This window comes from Bos mutus, chromosome 6 (assembly GCF_027580195.1).
Source record: "Bos mutus isolate GX-2022 chromosome 6, NWIPB_WYAK_1.1, whole genome shotgun sequence".
NCBI lineage: Eukaryota > Metazoa > Chordata > Mammalia > Artiodactyla > Bovidae > Bos > Bos mutus.
The window spans coordinates 114,139,059-114,162,910 of NC_091622.1; the positions used below are offsets into that span (position 1 = coordinate 114,139,059).

A 23,852-nucleotide genomic window follows, 5' to 3' on the forward strand; every position below is an offset into this window, starting at 1 on the left:
TCTTTCCCAGCATCAGGCTCTTTTCAAATGAGTCAATTCTTCGCATCAGGTGGCCAGCGTATTGGAGTTTCAGCTTCAGCATCAGTCCTTCCAATGAATATTCAGGACTGATTTCCTTCAGGATGGACTGGTTGGATCTCCTTGCGGTCCAAGGGACTCTCAAGAGAATTCTCCAACACAACAGTTCAAAAGTATCAATTCTTCAGTGTTCAGCTTTCTTTATAGCCCAGCTCTCACATCCCTATATGACTACTGGAAACACCAGAACTTTGACTAGACAGACCTTTATTGGCAAAGTAATGTCTCTGCTTTTCAATATGCTGTCTAGGTTGGTCATAACTTTCCAAGGAGTAAGCATCTTTTAATTTCAAGGCTGAAATCACCATCTGCAGTGATTTTCTTGCCTCTGAGACAGAGCTTATCACCCTGGAGTTTTCGAGGTTGCTTCAGGGAAGAGTGGCACTGGGTCCAAGGCTGAGGGTTGTTGAAACCCCTGTGGTCCCGGAGCGCAGTGGGGAGAGGAAACCCCTCCCCGGTGGCCGGACCGCGGTGGGGCGCTTCTGCAGCCTAGCTGTGGGAAGACATGGAGCAAACACAGACCAGACAGTGTCTGAGGCCAGGAGCTGGGCAGGACGCCCGCACCTGCTTCCCTCCCGTCCCCACAAAGGGCCCTGTGTCCCCCCAGCTGGACCCGTGTCACAGCTCTGAGCAGTGTTGTCTCTGGTGCCTGTGACCCCAGTGGGGTGGGATGGCCCAGTCTGCAGAGTGGTCACCGCCTTCGAGGCTGCACGTGGAGGTGAGTGAGGGTCCTGCAGAGGTGCCAGCAAGGCTGCAGTCCTCACCCCTCCAGGACATCCCTGGGACACAGGGTGCCTTCCTGGAAGAGCCCACCCTTTCTAGGAGGAAGCCTCAGTTCAGTTCAGTCGCTCAGTCGTGTCTGACTCTGTGCGACCCCGTGGACTATGGCACACCAGGCCTCCCTGTCCATCACCAGCTCCCAGAGCTTGCTCAAACTCATGTCCATCGTGTTGGTGATGCCATCCCTGGCCCCCAACCCGGGCTCCTGGGGAGACTCTCCCAACCTCGGGCCTGGAACATGCCCTGGGGGCCGGCCGGATGCCCGTGGTTCCTCGCGGTCCTGGGGAGGATTGTCACCCCAGCTTCTCGTCCTTTCCACTCCTAACACCCACCCATCTACCCACCCAGCGCTCTGGACAGCACCTCCACACTGGTGGAGGCCCTGCTGTCTCCATCACCTGGAGAGGGAGGAGAAAGGAAACTTCTGGAAAGATGATTTCACAGCAGACCACCCAGACAGAACACCAGGCAGCTGGTCTCCTCTCTCACACCCTTTTTAGCACACGGGCAGAGGGCCTGCGGTCTCCTTTGGACTTACAAACATTAGCTCTCAAGGGAGGGGCTCAGCCCCCAGCCGGGAACCTCCCCCCTCCCCCGGCGGGGGCTGTGGAAGCACCTGGGGCTGTAGGCGGGCCACCTGAGCTCTCAAGGAGCCACGTCCTCACCTGGAAAGTGGGGATAAACCACCCCTGGAATCAGGTGGCTGCGTTTCTCCCCAGAGGCAGCCCGGCACGCTGTGGACCAGGGGACCTGAGTCTGCACCCTCCTCGCTCTGGCCACCACCCCCACCCCCAGCTGCAGGCAGGGGATGCTGACTATAGATCGGGCACCACCTGGGCCCCGTCCCCAAGCAAGCCTCGCACACACCTCTTCCCGGCTCCCCTTTCAATGTCCCCATTGGCTGGCATCCACACACCCAGGAATTCCCTGGACACGCATCGTCCCTGTCCCCTCAGCCTCTTCCCTCTGGACAACGCTAACAGAAGTAGAAAACTGCACACTCTGGGTGCAGAGTGCCCGCCGTCAGAGGGACCTTGGGCCAGCCACCCAACCACCCTCTGAAATGGGTGGAACCACCTGGCCGCTGGCTGGGCTCACAGACATTGCGTGGGAATGGGTCCTGTGTGCTAGCTTGCCTGGGCTTCCAAACCACAGAGACTGACTCCCCACAGCCCTGGAGGCTCGAAGTCCAAGATCAAGGTGAGGATGTCTTCCGAGGCCTCTCTCGGTGTGTAGACAGCTGTCTTCTCCCAGGTCCTCATGCGGTCAACCCTCTGTGTGTGTCTGTGTCCTCATTCCCTCTTCTCAAGAGGACAGCGGTCTGAGCAGGACCACGTGTGTGACCTCATTTTACCTTAATCACCTCGGTAAAGGCTCATCTCCAAGTACGGTCACGTCTGAGTGCTGGGGTGGGGCTCTGGTGCATGGATTTGAGGGAGGGGTGCACAATTCACGCCTAACACCTTGTGTGGTCATTATTTTAGGGAAGTGAAACTGAAAGTGTTAGTCACTCACTCATGTCTGACTGTTTGTGACCCCGTGGACTGTAGCCCGCTAGGCTCTTCTGTCCATGGGATTCTCCAGGCAAGCATACTGGAGTGGGTTGCCATTCCCTTCTCCAGGGGATCTTCCCAACCCAGGGATCGAACTCAGATCTCCCACATTGCAGGTGGAGTCTTTACCATCTGAGCCACCAGGGAAATACAACTTTAGGAAAAAGAAAAGTGTTAAGTCACTCAGTCGTGTCCGACTCTTTGTGACCCCATGGACTGCAGCCCGCCAGGCTCCTCTGTCCATGGGATTCTCCAGGCAAGAATACTGGAGTGGGTTGCCCTTTCATTCTCCAGGGGATCTTCCCGACCCAGAGACCGAACCCAAGTCTCCTGCATTGCAGGCAGATTCTTTACAGTCTGAGCCACCAGGGAAGCCCTCCTCTAGGGAAAGAGGACATCAAATCCGAGGTGCAGGAGCATTCTGGCCGCAAGGGAGCCCCGGGACCCCAAGTCTTCCTTGACGAGCACCCCCCTCTTCAAAGGACACCGAGGACACTCCTCCCCACGTGCCGCCCTTCACACGCCAACTCCCTCCTGCATATCCCCTCCTGTAAGCTCCCATGGAAGGCCGGCATCTGCTCCCTGAATGGCCAGGGCTGAGCATGACCACCACGGCTTCCTTGGCCAAGGTCAGAGTTTCTGTTCACGAAGCCCGTATCCAGTGTTCTGTCGTTAGAGGCACGATTTTCTACATGGGAGTAGAAATGCACACCCTGAAAAAACCCTGTTACTAAGGCTGACAAGCGAGTAGCTCTGGAAACAGCATCTGTTCATTTAATAGGGCCAGAGGGGAGCAGCGGCTTTGGCTTTTCTTTCCTGTGTGATGATTTTTAAAGAATTTCAACCGCAAGGATATTGCAAGATGAAAAATGGATTTTACACTGGCAAGTGGGCTCTGTCACGCCATGCTGTATTCCAGCACTGTTCTCACGGTGGTTCACACACCCTGCCTGCTGTAGACAGGATGCTTTGGTCCTCAGTGTGAGGGACGTGTCCACTCCTCCACTCACCTCTCCCCCCCCGGAGCACCTCATGGGCAGGGCCCTGTGAGAAGCTGAGCTAGGAGACCATCCCTGGTCACATGGATCCAGGAGGGAGGCAGCCCCACCCAGGGTAGAAACCCCTGGCTCCTGCCGTGGAACGGGGCTGACCAGGAGCGGCACGCAGCCAGTAGCAGAGCTGGAAGGGCGGGTGGGGGTCGGCGTGGGCTCAGAGCAACAGCACAAGCCCAGGGTGGAGACAGGATGGATGGCCCACGTCTCATACAGGAAGGGGGAGCAGCCCCACTTGCTGGAGCGACAGGGACCACAGCTGTATACGCCACCACTGGGCACTGGCCCACAGGCCCTCCCTCAGCAGCAGCCAGAGCCACCCGAGTCCCCCTTGCGTCATTATTTCTTTTGTTCATTCATTCGTTCATCACGCAAGTCATTCACTCATTCATTCATCCATCTACCCACCCATCCCCCCACCCACCTACCCATCCCCCAGCCATCCATCCCCCACCCACCCACCCACCTACCCATCCCCCAGCCATCCATCCCCCACCCACCCACCCACCTACCCATCCCCCAGCCATCCATCCCCACCCACCCATCCACCCGTCCCCCACCCACCCACCCACCTACCCATCCTCCACCCACCCACCCAGCCATCCATCCCCCACCCACCCACCCACCCACACACTCCCCCACCCACCATCCATACCTTCCCTCCAGGGCTTGCCAAACACGTCCCCTGTGTGTGGCCTTGAGCCGGAGCTGGAAACAGATGATTCAGACCTAGTCCCTGACCTCAAAGAGCTTCCAGACCAGTGGGAAGACTGTCTACAAACGAGTCAGTGTGTCCAGAGCCCTGGGCTATTCACGTGTGGACGGCAGTGTGTCCTGTAATGACTTCTGGCAGATGAGTGACAGTTCAACAGGGCGAGGGCCAGGCCATACACTCCTTAACCTTGACCTTAACCCTTAACCCTGGCACCCACTCGGACGCTCCTGGTGGGGGTGTGTGCACCCCTTTTCTGGGCATGAAGACTGAGGCCGGGAAGTTAAGGAACCACCCATGTAATTCCACCCATGTAATTCAGTCTTCAAAAGCCAATTCTTTTTTTTTTTTTTTTTTTTTTTTTTGATGTGGACTATTTTTAAAGTCTTTATTACATTTGTTAAGGAGTTTGGTGAAAAAGTAGCCGCAATTTTGAACCATGAATTTTAAGTCCTAACTAGGTTCAAACACATCTTAATTAATCATTAATGGGAACCATTACAATCAACATATTTTTGCCAATGAGAAATAAGGTTTTTAATTCCTGTAGCATAAAAATCCGTGCTTCAGGATTGGATGAACTCTTGGAAAGCATTCCTGCCTCCGGCTGGTTGTGGAAGTGTTTTCCCTGCAAAAAGTTGTCGAGGTGCTTGAAGAAGTGGAAGTGGGCTGGCGAGAGGCCAGGTGAATACGGCAGGTGAGGCAAGACTTCGTAGCCCAACTTGTTCAGCTTCCGAAGCCTTGGCTGTGCAATGTGCGGCCAGGCGTCGTCGTGGGGAGGACCTGGGCCCTTTCTGTTGACCAACGCCGGCTGCAGGCGCTGCAGTTTTCACAGATTCGCCGAGCGTACGTCTCAGATGTTTTTCACCAGGATTCAGAAAGCTGTAGTGGGTCAGGCCGGTAGCAGACCACCACACAGTGACCACCTTTTTTAGTTGTGAGTTTGGTTTAGGGAAGTGCTTTGGAGTTTCTTCTTGGTCCAACCACTTAAGCTGGTTGTCGCCGGTTGTATAAAATCCACTTTTCATCACATATCACAACCCAGTAGAGAAATGGTTCATTGTCGTTGCATAGAAAAGAGAAGACAACACCTCAAAACCTGTTTTTTTGATTTGCGGTCAGCTCACGAGGCACCCACTTACTGAGCTTTCTCACCTTTCCAATTTGCTTCCAGTGCCACGTGACCGTAGAACGGCGCTGAGTTGACACTGACATCGACTCACTGACACTGAGGTCTCCGAGAATGTCCCGTGTAGTTGCAACAGGATCCGCTCCAGTGAGTCAGACGTGACTTAGCGACTGAACACCACCACAACATTTTATTTAAGAATGTATTCCACTATCAAACAGCTGAGCTCAACAATGCAAAACCAGTTGCTTCTGCACCAACCTCAATACAATATGACCTTCGTTTTATGTTTTGGTTTTTTGGCTACGAGGCATGTGGGATCTTATCTCCCTGACCAGGGGCTGAACTTGTACCCGCTGCCCAGCATTGGAAGGTGAAGTCTTAACCACTGGACCACCACGGAAGGTCCCCCAAAATAATGCTTTCTCAGGCCCTTCAGTGCTCAGAGGTTTTTCTGGGCTCTTTTGGAAAATAAGAGCCACCTTTGTTCAGTACCAGTGTGCTCCGTGGGCACCACGGCAGGGTGGGGAGGGCACGGGGCTGCTGATGTCAGAGGTCCTGAACCTCCTGGAGAGATCGGAAGCTGAAGGGGAGCGGAGGACGAGACAGGGCGGAGAGTCAGAACCCACCCACCGGCCATCGTCCTGACCTGGGGCAAAGGAATCATGGGTGGAGATGGCCATCAGCCTCCTCCATCAGCCCCTGCTGTCCGCAGGGTGCTTGGGCCTGAGGGTGGACAGCGTGCAGAAGCGTGGGGCAAACCCCCCACGGGCCAGGCAGCCTGGGAGCTCCACTGCCTGTAGAAAGAAACTCTTTCAAGTAACAAAGTGACAACGTAATGTGCATACAACAGGGAGGTCAGGATGTAAGGATGACCAGATCTTCAAATCATTATGCATTTTTTATCCTTTGGAAACACTTCTTTGATGGAAACTTCTAGTTCCACACGAGAAAGTAATAAAACTGATTTTATTTTCCTTCAAAATCTTTAACTATGCCATTCGGGTGGTCCACGGTGCAAATTAGTAAAGTTACGATATGATTTGATGACGTGAGAAAGTCAAACTTGGGCGAACAAAGAATTGGACTGGCATCGTTCAGGGGTTAGTGACGCAAAGCCTTGGAAGAAATCTCAGATGAAGGCAAAAGATCACCCGGCCAGAAAAATCCCAAATTACAAGTAGTCAGCTTCATAATCAGCATATGAAAATAGAAGTATGCTAAAGCTCTAATTATCCAAAAGTGTTCAGTCTCTCAGGAAGATATGATTCTATGTATAAACTTTCTTTTCACCCAGAAATAGGGATGACCCAAAGCAGTCCTGCCCTTTGGACGTGACCCGTCCTGGTGGGACTTGGGGCGGGGGGCGGGGCCAGGCCAGGATAAGCTGCTCCAGCCCTGGACTCAACAGGACAAGCAGCCAGGTAGAACTGCGGGCCTGGGGCTTCCAGAAGTGAACTTGAGGTCCAGGTGTTCATGGCTTCGCCAGATTTAGCCGGTGCTATTACAGCTTTGGTTTCAAACTTCCTATGACGGGCTTGTTGACCGCAAATTCCGCCCACCAAGATGCCCGCTCCAGCACCTTATTTTCCTGAAGGACAGCAGTCCAGAGATTTTTATAGAGCTGTAAAAATACATACATGATACACACAGATGGAATAAGAAAGACTCTGAGCGTGTCAATGCAACTGTGCATTACACAGGAAGCTCCATCACTTCCTGGAAGCATTTTAAGATGATTTAAATTCAATTTGCATAAGCCCTTTCTTTGTCAGTAGAGAAAAATTGGGAAAATACAAACTATTAAGGTCCCTAATGTACACTTATGATGAAAACATCCTGCTTGGCCTTCTCTTTGGAAATTCTCATGGAAGGTGGATTCTGCAAGTCGACATTGATCATTTGCTCTGAAATCTGTCCTTTCGCAGCCACGCGGCTGGTGGGTGGTGGCATGGCCAAGCAAGCAGGCTGGCGGCTGGTCCTCTGGGCCCCCAGGCCTGGGCAGGCCTGGTCCCCTCTCCGCCCACCCCGCCAGACTGAGCCCCCTAAACCAGCCAGCCGCTGCCTCTGGGCCCCCAGGCGGGACTGGTCTCATTAGTCATCCTAGAGGAAGGTCGTGAGCGTGCAGGCAGTCGCCTGACCCGTCCCTGCTCCCAGCACGGCCAGCGTCCAGGCCAAGGTCCGTGGAGGCAGGAAAGGGGCCAGTCTTGCATCTGGCTGACGTGGACAGATGTTACTTTCGAGAAGCTGCCCTCTCTGCACCTGCTAAGTGCGCTCAGTGGTTCCGCCCGTGTGCTGCTGTTCCTGGCTCCCAGGGAGACAGACAAGGCTCTCCCGGGTCATAAATCCGAGGCGACACCGCGTGACCTGGACGTGGCGCTTCCCTTAAAGACGGAGCCTCGGCCTCCGACAGCTGTTTGTCCGTCTAAGGTGGATTTCCTATCTCACACGGCACCCGGTGTGGGCTGTAGCCCGTAACACTGGGAGAGGCACGCGCCGCGTAAAGCCTTCTGCCGGGCGAGGCCCCGGGGTACTCTGGTCTCAGTGTGGAGTCTAGGGCCCCACCTCAGGCCAGGGCAGGATGGCACGGCCTCCCCTACTCCGCAGTCGCCCACCCGCCAGTGAGTCAGGGCTGCCGCCTGCAGAAGCACCCCGCCACCCGTACGGGGCTAGCGTTGCCGGGAGCCCGCGTCACAGAGGCCAGCTCCCCGCCCGGGGGCCGGTCAGCACGTCCTCCTCATGCTCCCGCTGGGCCCCGGCCACACCAGGGACCAAGGTTCATACTCTCCTGCCTTCCCTCCAAGGAGCCCATCTTTGTTACCTCCCAGCTGGGCCAACTCAGGCGAACCTGCCTGTTCCCTCCAGAGGCTGGGTCTCTCCCAGACGCCTGGCCCAGCTCGACAGCCAGAGGACAGCCAGCTGTCCCCAGACATGTGGTCCCTACCTTCCTGACTTGGTGGGGGGCTCTTCTGACCTGCCCACCCCAGCACCTGCACTTCCATCCCAACCCTGGCTGTGGCTTGGGCTGGGCAGAGGTCCAGGCACCTGTCCCCTGGACCGACGGCAGTGTCCCCTGAGGACAGAGGGCTCCTGTCCCCTTGGAATGTTCCCTGGGGACAGAGAAAAGGTGCCTGTCCCCCAGCGTTCAGTCTCCTGGGTCAGCAAGATAAGCCTCAGGAGAAACAACACGATGGCCATGGGCCCTCACCACGTGACTTTAACACTGAAATGCCACGTCTCCATGGAAACACAGGGACAACCACCCATGGGTGGTGTGGAGCCGGGGAGCAGTGAGCAGACCCATGGGCGTTGTCTCGCACAGGCCTCTCCACGTGGTGGAGGTCACACAGGGCTGCCTGTGGGCTCAGGAAGGAGTGCTGCGAGGGTCACACTGCAGGACAAAGTGGGGGACCCACCTGCCGGGGGGACAGGGGCGGCGCTTCACCTAGAAGCTGGAGGAGACCTCTTAGAAGAACGGCATTCCACTTAGAATGGAAGTGGGAATGCAGGTGCAAAGGCCCTGGGGTGGGAGTCAGCCCCGAACCACAGAGAGACGGAAGGACAGTGGGGCTGGAGTCTGCAGGGCGGGAGGGGGTATGCGGCCACCCTGGAGAACCAGGCAGAGGCCAGCCTGGCGGCGGGCGGGAGCGGGGAGGGATCTGGTACCACTTTGGTGTGGGGGACTTCAGGGCAGCTTTAGGAGCAGATCTACTTTAGAAGCAATCGTTCTGGAGCATGCGGAGGAGTGGGGGCAAGGGAGGAGCTTGGGAAGCCAGCTGGGGCCTGCCCCGGAAACCCAGGCAGAGGGGCGAGGGGGTCAGAAGGCCCAGGAGTGGGGCGGGCCCTCAGGAGAGTGTGCAAAGACCACAGCTTCGCACAGGCCCACGCTGACCTCGGCATCATGGCCTAAGAGAGTGGCAGGGCCACCCTGTCTCTCAGGGAAGGGCAGGCTGGGGGCGGCTGACCCGTCCACGACCACCCCAACTTCTCCCAGCCGCTCCCCCTCCCTGCCGCCCACGTGATGCTGGAGACGCCCCCCGCCCCCCCGCCTTGCCCCAAGCCCTGTCACCATCTCAGCTCTGCCACAACTGCCCCGGGGCCCGGAGCGCCTCCCACCACCCACGGGAGGAAAGCCGCTCTTCATACCTCGCCATCTGCTCTGCCAATCGGTGAGTCCAGGATGAAGTCCGGAGGGGCGATGACATCCACCAGGGCAACAGCATCATCTTTCAGCTGTTAGAAAACAAAGTCCGTACACTTGGCAACGCCCGGCATCTCCATGGCAACCACCGAGTAACAGAGCCTGCAAAACCCACAAGCAATGGTAACCCCAGCAGACGCAAGGCTCCATTCCTCAGGCACCATCTTTTCGTTGGCCTGGGTTACAGGTTCCCCAAGTGTGCGTCTGAATATTTCACCATGTTGCTATCCACTCAAGACTTCCAACGTTTTCTTTTTTTTCCAACAAGGCAGGGACTGCTCGTAAAACTGATGATTCTGTGGCTCACTAACTGGCAACTGTCTTCAGAGGTTTGTCTCTGAACCCTAACTGATCAGGGCAATGACTGTTCCAACAGAGGAAAATATGTCCAGGAAAAAAAAAATGTAAGAGAAAAAGCATTTATAAGCCCCTGGAAAAGCCATCACCCCAATGTGCTTTGGCTTGCGGTAGTTTTATTACTCTCCCACCCCGTTACACAAATTATTCTACAATATGACAAGTGGAATTTATATGAGTAGACTCCTAAGAATTTTCTTGAAATGCAAAAAAACATTTTTTACTTAAAATAATTGTGAGATGCCATACGCAGTATGTGTGCTTAGTCACCCAGCTGCGTCCGACTCCTTGTGACCCCGTGGACTAACAGCTCGCCAGGCTGCCCTGGCCCACAGAATTCTCCAGACAAGGATTCTGCAGTGGGTAGCCACTCCTCTCTCCAAGGGATCTTCTGGACCCAGGGATCGAACTGGGGTCTGCTGCATCACAGGTGAGCCACCGGGGAAGCCCAAAGATAAAACAGAGGACGGCATGCCTGAACGGGGGCTCGAACCCTGGAGCCTCAGGTTAAAAGTCTGGTGCTCCACCGACTGAACTATCCAGGCCCCATGGCTGAACCGAGCAGAACGCTGGAGCCAGGGCGACTGGAACAAGGTCAATTAAAGCGATCGCTGGGCAGAGAGTCACGAGAGGAGAGGAGCCCAGCTTCAGGGTTCAGGTGCTGCTCCACAGTCCCACACACCCTCGGCACCAAGGTCCCAGGGGGTCGCTTCAGGGAGAAACAACAGCAGAGGTGGGTCCTGCCCTAGATCGGGGGTCAGCCAGCGTTTCATTCAGGGGGGCCGCGGGAAAGAGCCTGTCTTTGCAGGCCGTGGGGGCCACTCAGCAGAGCTGAGCGTGAGACAGTGAGGACACCCCGATAGACGATGCTGCTCCAGGCCCGGACTGGAGCAGGGAAGGAGCCGGCACCCCCTGCCCCAGCCCCGAGGTGGGACCAGGACTCAGGTCCGCCAGGCAGCTTGGGCCCAGGTACTGCCCTCCACCTACCCCAGCCACCAGCTCCACAGTCCAAGCGTCACGCTGCACAGCAAGAGGAACGACGGCTGTTGTTTTTTATAAAGGCAACTCAGCCCCACAAAACGCAGGAGAGTAAACTCCCCTCCTGTTTAAGTTGACATGGCCCGAGCAGACAGAGCGACCCCAGAGACACCCTTACCCAGAACCCATGTGGGGAGAGAGAGGCACTTAGAAAGGAGCCTGCGGGGAGAGGGGCTTGATGCCAACAAGGACATCACCTGAGCTGCCTCAGCTCGGAAGCACGGGGAGGAGCCCAGCAGCCTCTCACCCGTAACTGAGACACTTGTGTACGTATATCTGCCATGTATACCACAGACAACACCACAGATGGAGTGCTGGGGGGGCTTTGGTTCATGTCTGATCATCCACAGCAGAGAAGTGCCTCCAACTGCACTGCTTAATACAGCAGCCAGGACACATGTGATGGCTGAATTAAAACTAAAGAAAACCCAAAATCCTTGGTCACGCCCGCTGCGGTTCTACCCCTGGCAGCCCCAGGTGGCCGGTGCTGACCGCACGGGACAGCTTGGCCCTGGAACCTGTCCCTCCCTGTACCAAGCTCCAGTGGACAGAGCACTTCCAGGACGGGACGTGGGGCCACCTGACTCCTCTGGGTGACGAGGGCAGAAGGACGTAATAAAAAAAAAAAAAAAAAAATGCCACGAAATGAATTTAAACTGGAGGCTAACTTGAAAGGCCGATGTTGCTGTAGAAAGCATCAGGTGAGCTGGGTGTGCACGAGTCCCTCAGAGTGGTGCTTCCTGACTGTTCCGACATAAGCACATTCTCTGTCGTTTTCTTGGGTGTGCTAACGGTGGCACCACTTTGGCTCAATGGACACGAGTTTGGGTAAACTCTGGGAGTTGGTGATGGACAGGAAGGACTGGCGTGCTGCAGTCCATGGGGTCACAAAGAGTCGGACACGGCTGAGCGACTGAGCTGAATGGTGGCACACACAGGAATGAGTGGGAAGCCGAGGTCACCAGATATTAACACACGTGTGATCACATGGAAGTCATATTCAGACAGAAGGGCTCACGACTCACCTGTGCACACAGGGCCAGGATGGCGCTCTCCAGCACTTTACCTGCATGCTCACCGGAGAAGTAGCCGCCTGAAAGCACAGGGGGGTGACTCTGGGGTCTGGTTCCCTCACCCCCAAGGGTCAGTTGCTCAGCCGTGCCCGACTCTTTGGACTGTAGCCCACCAGGCTCCTCTGTCCATGGAGTCCTCCAGCCAAGAACACTGGAGTGGGTTACAATTCCCATCTCCAGGTGATCTTCCCGACCCAGGATCGAACCCGGGTCTCCTGCACTGCAGGCGCATTCTTTACCATCTGAGCCACTGGGGAAGCCCAAACCCCCAAGTTACCCACAAATGGCACACACATCGTAACGGCCCATTCTGTGTGAAGATGTCTCGCTTCTGCGGCCAGGGTCCCGCTGCGACCCCTTTCCAGAAAGGTGAGGCCGGGCCTGGGGTCTGTGTCCTTCTCCCGGCCAGTTCACTGAGCAGGCGCTAGTGGGGGGGCGGGGGGCGGTCACGGCCGGGAGCTGGGGATGCTGAAGCCCAGGAAGGGCGGCCGCAGGGGGCCGGGGTGGAGGAGGAGGCAGGGCCGGCAGGCAGGAGTCCACGAGAGTGGACAAGACCCCAAGCAGAGCGCTGGGCGGGGAGGCTGGGCGGGGTGGCAGGGGCCTGCAGGCTCAAAGTGGTGTCGAGGGGCATGCGGGGGCGCCTGCAGCCACCAGGCGATGGGCTGGAGACCCACCCCCTTGGCCTCGCCTCCCACACCCAGGCAGGCGGTGCTGCGCTGTCTCATAGGTGTCTCACAGGAGGGAGCCCCGAGTCTGCTGCAGAACTGGCTGGTGTCTCATCTTTGCCATAGAGAACAGAGCCCGCTTCACTCACAGAGGGTGGGCTCCTTTCCCCGCACCCACCGCTCCCACCAGGGAGCCTTGTATACCTCAACTGGTAAAGAATCCACCTGCAGTGCAGGGGATGTGGGTTCGATCCCTGGGTTGGGAAGATCCCCTGGAGAAGGAAATGGCTACCCACTCCAGTATTCTGACCTGGAGAATTCCATGGACTGTACAGTCCATCGGGTTGCAAAGAGTCAGACATGACTGAGCGACTTAAAAAAAATGGGGTGGGCAACACCAGCCCCAAGGAGGAAAATGTGGGTTCTTTGCAAGGGGAGGGGAAAATGTACTCCTCAGACAGCACAGACACACGCCTGGGGCATGAGCAGGTACCCAGGACAGCTCTAGTATTAACACGCCATGGGGATGCTTTGGGAAAACGTCTAAAAAATGCTCCTTAGAAGGATAATGAAGACAAAGTTTCAAAGAAACTCAGGTTTATCCTGTTTCCACCCATCTTCCAGGAATCAGCCCTTCATCACCTCCTCCAGGAAGCCCTCCTGGGTTGCCCACCATGGCTCAGCCCTACGGGCACCATCCTGGCGCTGCTGTGCCCCTGGTGGTTCCCCCCCTACCCATGGCCTCTGGGCTCATCTGCTCCCCGTGACGAGCGCTCAGTGAGCCGCGTGGAAGGAGCGCACCACGCGGCTCCGGGGTGGGGTCTCACCTCGGTAGAGCAGGGCGGTGTGCTGGCTCAGGGACCACAGGGCGTAGAGGGCGCTGAGACGCCGGAGCACGGCCCGCAGCGGGGGTGGCACGCGGGGCTGGTGCGTGTGCTCGTGGAACCTGCGCACGACCGTGAGCTCCAGGAACGCCAGGGCCAAGGGCCGGCAGTGGTACACCTGCAATGGCGTGGTGCGCGCGTTCGGGGAGGGCACACGGGTGTGCGTGCCGGCAGCGCCCGGGTGAGAGGGCACAGCCAGCCGTGGCTGGGCAGCGCCTCTGGGGAAGGCCGGCAGGAACACAAGCCCGCCTGCAGCAGCTGCTCTGGACCTCGGGCCCAGCGACCCCGCTCAGCTCAGCGCTACCTGGGACCTGTGTGACCCCACAGCTGACACAGCCACCAGGGGCTCGCCCGGGTCGTCCTGGCCCTAGGGACGGGGGCGTCCCCTGGGAGGTGGGCTCCCGAGGGCACAAGGTCGCTTCTCTTGCACTGGGAACCACAGAGGTTTTCCACACGATCCCCAGACTCACCTGAAAGCAACGGCAGCCCCTCCTGGGGCCCGGCCCCGCCCCGCCCCCCAACTTTCTCAAGGAAACAGCCCCTCTCTCCCACTCCCATCACGTCCGGAATGGAGGGAACGGCTCCACGGAGGGCCAGCCGGGTTGCACTCGCGTGTGAGTCCCGATGCTGGCTCGGTTTGTGGAAGCAGGAAGTCACCACAGGTCTTCTAGCCCCCGCTTTTTCTTTTTTAACCAATAGCCAACACATCTGCTCATCATTAGCTTTGCTTGCCAGCTTTTCTTTTCCCTTCTCTAGTTTATCAGTTTACTGGGTTTGGTTTTTTTTAAATTAGAACAATTACACATGCATTTCTAATTTGTTATGATGAGCATGGTTGCTTTTGAAATTAAATCATCCAGCAAAGAGGTGACCCGGGATTGGGGAGGAAAGAGACCCCTATTCAATGCCTGTATGACTTTGCCCCAGAATTCCTTGGTGGCTCAGACAGTAAAGAATCCGCCTGCAGTGCAGGAGACCTGGGCTCAATCCTTGAGTTGGGAAGATCCCCTGGAGAAGGGAATGGCCACCCACTCCAGTATTCTTGCCTGGAGAACCCCATGGACAGAGGAGCCTGGTGGGCTACAGTCCATGGGGTCGCAAAGGGTCGGACACGACGAAGCAGCTGAGCACACATGTGCATCAGCCAGAATCCAAAGAACAGGGTCCAGAATATGGTCCGGGGAGGCCGTGAGTCGTGGTCGCCAAGGAGGCACGGCTCTGGGCTCAAGGCCTCCTCTGGACTTTCAGGGCAAGCAGTGGGTCCTCACTTCTGAGGCCAAGGCTCTCCCAGGGACTGCCTGAGAACCAGGCACCCTCGGGAGGGAATTCAGGGGAGGATGTTCCCCAGGCCAGTCTGCCTGGTCTGATCCGAAGACCCCACTGCGCCTCCGACGCCACCAGGTCACATGGCCTGTGTCCGTGTGTCCTGCCTGCAGAGCTAGCCGGGCCTTCAGGGCAGCTGCCCTCTCGTGCACACCATGTCGTGGGTACCCTTGACTTTGGAGGGAGAGACGCAGAGAGGGGAGCATGCTCACAGGAGGGAAGCTGACGAAGCTGACCCGGGCCAGGCACGAAGCTAAGAGCCCCCCAGGGCATCACCTCAGTCCGCCCTGGACCCCGAGGGTGAAAGAAGGTCAGGCCGTTGGCGACTGGTGGAGACACACTTGGCGCAGGGAGGCCAGCCCCCGTGTGCGCCCTCAACCTCTGCGAGAGCGGGCGTCCCTGAATTAATGCCCACCCCGATGCGCTCACATGCCATGGGCTCGTCTCCACTTGGGGAGATTCTCCCAGCAAGTCCCAGCCGAGGACTGAGTCCAAACTCTGCCCTCCTCTACTCGCTCCTTCAGCTCTTGGGAGTCAATGGGCCAGCTTCCAAATCCACTTGGCTTTTACGAGCATGTGCGCACAGGCAAGTGGCTCCCATCCGGGGCAGAGCATCTTGGTCTGTGAAGAGGGAACATGAGGCAGCCGGCCCGCGGGCGCTGCCGTGAGGAGCAGCGACTGACCTCATGGGTCCAGTGCCTGCACCGTGCCCCACGAGCTCCTCTCCCCGGTCTCAATCCCTGGAATCGGACACGAAACAGGCTGCTGTGTGTTCCTTCTGGGAGAAGTTCAGAGGCCATCAGCCGCCTGGGGACGCGGGCCCTGGGGGTCTGCCCTCCATGACCTCCTTGCCCAGGCCAGGACCATGCTCCGGTGTAGACCGTGTCCACAGCTGACCCCAGTGACGGCACCATGGCCAGGCTGGACGGCTCGCCTGGCTTCTCATCGGGCCGCCAAGCTGCTGTCTGAGAATCCCAATGAACAGCTGTGGAGGACATGGTGCGTGGGCAGCGCATGGGGGCCCTGGACGGCCCAGGACAGGGACCCAGGAAGGTGGGGCGTGGGGGCCTAGAGGGTCATAGGGATGCAGGAAGGCGGGGCGTGGGGGCCTAGAGGGTCATAGGGACGCAGGAAGGCGGGGCGTGGGGGCCTAGAGGGTCATAGGGACCCAGGAAGGCGGGACACGAGGGCCTGGACGGTCACAGGGACCCAGGAAAGCGGAGCGTGGGGGGCATGGAGGGTCACAGGGACCCAGGAAGGCAGCCACACTGGGCCAGGGGCACGCAGGAAGTGTCTGAAGGGAGACGCGTTAGAACAGAGATTCCCAGAGCCACAGAGTGGACCTGCTCCCCGGACTGGAGGCCCCACTGGCTCAGGGGTTCTTGGTCAGGCCCAGTTTGCCCCTCCAGGGTATCTGGCACCATCAGGAGATAGTCTGGGGTCGTCACAATTCAGGGGTGTTGTTGGCATCTTAGTGAGCAGAGGCCTGGGTGCTGCTGGGGCCCCCCAAATCACACAGCTCTAACAGCCACAGGGGAGAGCCTTGTTCCAGCTCCTGCACCCTCTGCTTCCCTCCCGAATCCTCACACTCAGCGCCCACCCTTAACTTCTCCTGGACGACCTTCCTTGCCATCAGAGATCTGCCCACAGTATTAACAGACCTGGGCCAGCGCCCGTGAGGGGTCCTATGAGGTGCCTGTGCTGGGGCCGTGGTGGGGGGCACAGAACAGAAACTCTCGGGGGCAGTCCTAGCCTGCACAGCCCAAGCTGCTCCATAACCAGTGTTTCTGCCACTCCGTGATCATGAAGAACTCCCAAGAGATGCCGGCAGCTGGACGCTGCAGGCCAGGAAGGCCCGCTCCCCGCTTCCCGAACGGGTTCCTCTCTCACAAATCGTCATCCCCGATAAACCTCCAGGCCCAGGAAAAACATTCCGACCCAGGTATCAATTTCTGGTGTGCTCTGATTTCCAAGTATGTTTGCGTTTTAACAAGTTATGAATAAGCGTCAGTAGCTCAGTAGTGTCCGACTCTTTGCGACCCCATGTACTGTAACCCACCAGGGCCCTCTGTCCACGGAATTCTCCAGGCCAGAATACTGGAGTGAGTTAGCCTTTCCCTTCTCCAGGGGATCCTCCCGACCCAGGGATCGAACCTGGTCTCCCGCCTTGCAGGCAGATTCTTTACCAGCTTAGCCACCAGGGAAGCCTAAGTTATGAATACTTCAGGCAGAGACGAGCTCTGAGCTGTCCAAGTCTGGACACCAGCCACACAGGGTAGGGGAAAGGGATGGGCTCAGGGCTCAGCTGTATTGCTGGTCCCGGCAGCAGAGGCCCGAGAGAATGCGGCGGTGCGGGAATCAGGAGCAACTCCTGAGAAAAGCAACTTCCGAGACAAACACGTACCTGACAGTCGTTTATGGCTTCGAAGTCGCTTTTCCCTGAGCGCTTCTCTCGACTGAGCTTCTGGTGGCTCTCACGGAGCAGGTAGCAGACCAGCCACTCGTATGCCGCCAGCGGGACTTCAGAGTGAGAGACGGAGAGACCCGTGAGTGCAGGGCGTCTCCCCCTGCCGCGGCCCAGCCTCATGCTGAGTGAGAGGGGTCCCACCCGCCTCCCACCCCTCCGTGGTGGTCAGGCTGAGACAGGCAAAGGGGGAGGGCGTTTCCTGGCTCTGCTGTGAGGCCGGCCCTAGTTCTACACGGTTCTAGCAACCGCAGAGTCCACGAGTCATGGAGCCCCTTCTGGGGTTGTTGCTGTTCAGTCAGTAAGTTGTGTCTAATTCTTTGCATCCCCATGGCTCCTCCATCCTCCACTGTCTCCCGGAGTTGACTCAAACTCATGTCCATCCAGTCGGTGATGCCATCCAACCATCTCATCCTCTGTCACCCACTTCTCCTCCTGCCTTCCATCTTTCCCAGCATCAGGGTCTTTTCAAATTAGTCAGCTCTTTGCATCAGGTGGCCAATGTATTGGAGCTTCAACTTCAGCATCAGTCCTTCCAATGAAAATTCAGGACTGATCTCCTTTAGGACGGACTGGTTGGATCTCCTTGGTGTGCAAGGGACTCTCAAGAGTCTTCTCCAGCACCACAGTTAAAAAGCAGCAATTCTTCGACGCTCAGCCTTCTTTGTGGTCCTTTGAGGGTAACCACCTCATCCACCATGAGGATGCAGAGTCCAGATGAAACTCAGACCTGCACAATATCAGGGCGACTTTCTGGCAGGTGGTGGACGAGTGGCGCCCCGTCCACCTGGGGGGCCAGGCCCCGGGCCCTGGGCCACACCTCAGGCCTCCTCCTCCGGCTCTTAAGGGGAGAGGAGAGGAAGCTGCTGACAGGGGTGTGGATGGACAGGGACCGGCTGGAAGGGGCTGGAGGGAGACCCCCATCTTCCCAGCCCGGCCCAGTGCTGTGCCTGCATCTGTGGGTCCTTCTGTCTTCACATCTCACTGGTTCCGAGGGCTTGGGTGACTGAGAACACCCAGCCCGGCAGGGCTGTTCCTGCGTCCTCCAGTGAGGACCAGGAGACAAGGAGGCACGCAGGCACACATCGAGGGAGCAGGGGGTGGGGGTGGGGTCTGAGCTGGCTGCGAGGCTCTGGGTCCACACTCTCATCCCCTCCCCAGGCAAAGGGCCCATGCCTGAGGGACCTACAGCTGCTCTGGGCTCTGGACCCCCAGGACCGACCTGGGGGCACTGGGCCTGGACCCAGAGGCTGGACACAGGGGCCCTGGGATTTCCCTCCGTGTGGCACAGCCTGTTCCCTGGGAGGACATCCCATGGTACCCACTGCTGCAGACTTCCAACCGCTTCGTGCTGCCGTATCTGTTAACAAACCGCGCAGCACAGCTGAGCTCTTCATTAACGAGCACACGCTCCATCTCAGGCCTGAGGAGTCAAGGGCTCAGAGGCTGCAAGCAGCCTGACCAGCTCACACAGCACGTGTGAGCCTAGCAAGGCAGGCTGGGGGTGCGGAAGCTGACACAGGGCACCCCTCCCAGAGTTCTGCCAAGTATGGTGGCTGGAATGGGGCCCTCAAAGTCACGTCCATGTCCCGACCCCCTGAACCTGTGAACGTGCTCTCACTTGGACAAAGTGTCTTTGCAGAGAGGGCTGCTGCTGCTGCTGCTAAGTCGCTTCAGTCGTGTCCGACTCTGTGCGACCCCATAGACAGCAGCCCACCAGGCTCCCCCGTCCCTGGGATTCTCCAGGCAAGAACACTGGAGTGGGTTGCCATTTCCTTCTCCAATGCATGAAAGTGAAAAGTGAAAGTGAAGTCGCTCAGTAGTGTCCAACTCTTCGCAACCCCATGGACGGCAGCCCACCAGGGTCCTCTGTCCATGGGATTTTCCAGGCAAGAGTACTGGAGTGGGGTGCCATTGCCTTCTGCAGAGAGGGCACTTCCTCCTAATACCATACGGGGAAATGGAGGATCAGAGAGGGTAAGCATCTAGTCCGAAGTCACACAGCTGACTCCAGAGCCTGAGCCGTTTCTCTGAACACAAGATGCAACGCACCCCCGACTGCCCTGTGACCCTCTGACCCACACAGCGGTCAGAGCAGCCAGCCCACTGAGTGTTAGTGGCTCAGTGGTGTCCGACTCTTTGCGACCCCATAGACTGTGGCCCACCAGGCTCCTCTGTCCATGGGGATTCTTCAGGCAAGCATGCTGCAGTGGGTTGCCATTTCCTTCTCCAGGGGCTCTTCCCAACCCAGGGATTGGACCCCAGTCTTCGGAATTGTAGGCAGATTCTTCACCGTCTTAGCCCCCAGGAGAGCCCAGCCAACCCACTGCACTCCAATTATCTAATATTTTTGTGAGTGAGGAGCCAACGAAAGGAAAGAACTGGGTCTCATGTGATCACGTGATGTGCGGCTCCCCAGCGCTCAGGCCCATTTGTTAAACGCATCCTCGGCACACACGCACCCACAGCACATAAATCAGGCAGCGGGCGGAGAGCCGCCCTGCCCCTCCCGCTCCAAATAAACCTTCTAATTCCTGAAGGGAAAAAAAAAAAATCTCCTGACCTTGCAAACAGGCCTCGCTCAACCCTGGAAAGGTCCCGAGTGTCCCGTCCTGCAGAGCCCCAGGGTCACACGTCACTCGTGGGACTTCTACCAAAGATGCAGCTGAGGCCCGGCCCCGAGGTCTTGGGTTTAAATGATCAAGCACCCTGAGGATGAAGGGAGGGCCATGAGCTTCGGGCTCCCTTCTCCCCGTGGAGAACGTCGTCAGGGTTGCTTCCACGCCAAGCCTCTTCTGCCAGATGAGTTTTGCTTGTGCTCTTCCCTCCAGAAGATGTTTTCACTTGGTTGGAACGAGTGAAAATTAGAGCACTCGCAGGAAAAACAGATGACGCTGCCCTGGCACCCTTCCTGCTGCTGTGCACACAGCAGCTTCTGCGTTCACAGTGCCGGTGAGAAGGGCGGGGGGCGGGTGTGTGTGGCAGGCCTGGGTGGGGGTGGGGGGTGGACACAGCAGGCCCGGGGGCACAGCAGGCCCCGTGACACGTCCAAGAGCTGGCCGACCACGTGTTTATGCTCTGATTTTACCATGGGGGACGGCTTTGAGGAGGGGGGACATTCCGGTGGGGTGGACGTTACTAGAATGATGAGGTCATTTCCTGGGCTTCCTAGAGCAACATCTGGGGGCTCCAGAACCATCAGAAAGACCTTTGGGGGTGTCCCAGCATCATCCCAGCTCTTTAAAAAGAGAGGTGAAGAAGGTGTACTGTCAGAAAAGCTGTAGCAAAGGGTGGTGAGGGAGCCGAAGCAGCGACGAGCAGAAGCGCCTCTGCTTGAAGCTGTCGATGAAAATGGAGGAACGACCCGCTGGCAAGTGGGCCCAGTCCGGGTCCGACGCTCTCTCTGGCCACGGGCGTGGACTGGGCGGCCAAAGCTCCTCTCCTGGAGACCTGGGCAGCGGCGCGGCTTGGCAGGGCCACACACACACCCCCACAGCCCACAGCCGGGGATGCTGTGCTGGGTCACGTGCCCTTCAGGTGCGTGGAGGCGGCTCCTTCGTCCAGAGGACCGCGGGGGATGAGCACACTCTAAGCCAGGTGCCCTCCCGCCACGCCAAGGCTCTTTGCTAACAGTGTTTGGGGGTGCGTAACGGCGTCTCGACAGTGATTTCTGTGATGAAAACTGCGGCTGGCACAGGGTGGGGTGCCCGCATGTTGCGGGCTGGTCCCGAGCCCCGCGCGGAGCCGAGCGCTGTGCCGGTTACACCCACGTGTCCCCACCCGCCTCACCAGCCAGCACAGGCGGTGCTGTCCCAGTCCGCGGCGAGGCAGGACGATGGGGGACGCGCCCAAAGCCCCGCAGCTGGTGCGGGTCCAGCAACAGGCCCAGCACCCTCCATCTCTGGCAGCTGGGCTGCCTTTCCAGCTCCTGGGTGACCGGCCAGAGGGTCAGCTTCTGCCCACCTATGGGGGAGGGAGGGCAGCGTGTGCCTGGGGGTTGGGTAGGACCACAGAAGAGGGCCCCGAGGTGCTTGGCCACAGGGGTTCTGGGGGGGCAGAGGGACACACGCTCACTGAATCCCACAAAGCGGACGGTGAGGACTTTGCAGGGCTCTGCTGTGGCGTGAAGCTGCTATTGTGGACACAGGATTTGACAGAAAGACGCGTGGGCCCTTGGGGGAGGAAGGTGCATCCTTCAGACATCATTAACTTGCAGTAGGGAGGGGAGGGGCTGTAACCACCCCTGCTCTTTCTGTGACCTCTCTCCTTGACCACTCACTGTGAAGCCGGGAGAGGGGGGCAGGTGGGAGCCGGGACTCCAGGGAGGGGGGAGCAAGCTCCCTTCTCTCCATTGCTGGCGTCAGCACCTGACACAGGGAGGTGTCCGCGGATGAATCATCATTGAATGAATGAGGTGGCAAAGCAACAGGCTGCTTCCCGCCAGGCACAGCGCACCTGGAGACAGGGAAGGGCGTGTATTTACCTGAGGAGTCCAACAAGTCCTCGGGGCTGGAGCCCTCGAACCTCCTGCCAAGGATGTCTGCATAGCCATCCAGAAAGTCCACGGTCTTCAGGGGGCTCTCGATGCGGGCACCACCTAGGGGCACAGCCGGTGACTCCAGGGAGAGCCAGGGACCCCCCACCCCAGGGCGTGTCTGGAAGACGAATCCCCCTCCCCCACACCGCCACCTGCCCCGGCCCGTCACTTCAGAAGCTGGTCCAGCCCCATCTGATCAATGTTTCCTGCCCGTAAACACAGACTCCACCCTGGCGGAAGAGCCGGCTCGGGGCCCGGGGACGCCCCCAGGCCGCAGGCCGCAGGGCCGGCCGCCTCACCGGGGCCCCGGCGGGCCAGCAGGCCGAGCAGGTAGCGGCTGGTCTGCTGCAGCAGGACGTTGTTGTCGCCTTCGTACGTGCAGTTGGGGTCGTTGTCGTCTCTGAGGTCGCCCAGACGGTTCACTGCGAGGGGGTGTGCGCATCACTGGGGTGCGGGCGGGACAGATGCCCCCAGCCCTGCCATCTGGGACTCTGAGGCCAGGTCCCAGGCCCGGCCTGACTGGACGAAGCACTTCCTGCCCTCTCCAGGTGCAGCTCCACCCCCCGCCAGCGGCGTGCCCTACCCGTCCGGCTGCTCCCTCTTCAAGGACAGACTGGGAGCACCCCAAGTTTCCCGGGAAGCCCTGTGCTGCACTCAGGAAGCACCCACTGCCACCCGCGACGCATCACCCCCACGAGCCTCACGGATCACCTGCAAAGCTCCCTCTGGGAGGCCACCGACAGAGCGGGCCGTCTGGGAGGGTGCCCGCCTTCCTCGTACAACTAAAGGCACCCTTCTCTGTACACAAGACGTCAAATATCTGAAGACAACGCTTCTTTTTCTCTTGCCTTTCCTACCAGTGAAATAACCCAATTCCTTCGCAGATTTCATAAAGGATTCTTCCCAGACCCTCCCCACCTAGGTCTTTGGTGTACTAATAGAATGTTCTCCAGATGTGAGGCTGAGATGGGAGAATGGGTAGGACCCCTAACTTCTCACACTCTCATACTGCTGTGAACAGCCCAAGAGGGTGTGAAGGTGCTCTGTAGCAGGTATGAGGCTTGTGGTCGCCTATGACACCCTGACCGTCTTCCACTGACTGGCTGCCCCATGCCACAGTTAGAGCACTGAACGTGAATACCTGAAAGCGACCTTAGAGAGACAACTAGAAACTGATATTTAAATCTAGATTAAAGGGCTTTACATTTATCCCTGAGTTTGGCCCCACTGGCTTCAGCCCAGAAGGAATTATGTGATGATACTTGATTCAGTCATTTCTGCTGTCTGCGGGCTGCATGATTCAAGCTCCTCATTCTAAACTATTTATAGCGTCTCTATGAGCTATAACAACAAACAAAAACTACAAAGAACAGTGCACAGAAGACAAAACACACGGGTGAGGAACTTCTGTGGCGCCGTGGTTACACACACGTCAGAACAGAGAGCGGAGAAGCTGAGGGCCCCCCCCCACACGAGGAGGAACCGGGATGCATCTTCACCAAAAGCTCACGGCTATCTACAGAGTGTCGCCGAGATGCTCAGACTCAACCAGGGGCTACAAGGCTGCAGAGGAATAAGCTGTCAGGGCAGGTCTCTGCCAATTCCACTGGCATCTCGCCTGAGTCACCAGACTTTACCCATCGGTGACTGAAGGTCAGCACATGGGAAGTTAGGCAGGTGAGCTGCAAATAATAAGCAGGACTATAATAATAACGGGTTTTTCTGATGGCTCAGACGGCAAAGAAACTGCCTGCCATGCAGGAGACCGGGTTTGATCCCTGCATCGGGAAAACCCCCTGGAGAAGAGCATGGAAACCCACTCCGGTATTCTTGCCTGGAGAATCCCATGGACAGAGGAGCCTGGCAGGCTCCAGTCCAAGAGCTGGACACGACGGGTTGACTAACACTTTCACTCTCATAATAATAATAATAGACCAGAGTAACGGGGCACAGGCCGCCTGCCCCACATTGTCTAAAGCCTTCAAGCGTATTCATTCACTCGCTGC

At 57.9% G+C, this 23,852-nt stretch overlaps 1 protein-coding gene across 7 annotated transcripts in view; it reads right to left on the reverse strand.

Moving 5' to 3' along the window:
- Positions 1-6,255: 6,255 nt before the first annotated feature.
- The window catches only part of ACOX3 (acyl-CoA oxidase 3, pristanoyl), a 49,346-nt gene continuing 31,749 nt past the window's right edge, over positions 6,256-23,852 (reverse strand). Inside the window, exons 12-18 of one of the 7 annotated variants that reach the window (XM_070372770.1) lie at positions 22,146-22,268; positions 21,793-21,906; positions 17,250-17,365; positions 13,466-13,640; positions 11,926-11,993; positions 9,451-9,537; positions 6,256-6,928 (exon numbers count right to left, since the gene is read on the reverse strand). In XM_070372770.1, the coding sequence (XP_070228871.1) occupies positions 6,809-6,928; positions 9,451-9,537; positions 11,926-11,993; positions 13,466-13,640; positions 17,250-17,365; positions 21,793-21,906; positions 22,146-22,268 (803 nt within the window). In that variant the 3' untranslated portion in view covers positions 6,256-6,808. Of the gene's footprint in view, positions 6,929-9,450; positions 9,608-11,925; positions 11,994-12,045; positions 12,398-13,465; positions 13,641-17,249; positions 17,366-20,553; positions 21,273-21,792; positions 21,907-22,145; positions 22,269-23,852 lie in introns of those variants that run through there. The other 6 variants (XR_011464586.1, XM_070372771.1, XR_011464587.1 and 3 more) reach the window with 6 other exon arrangements.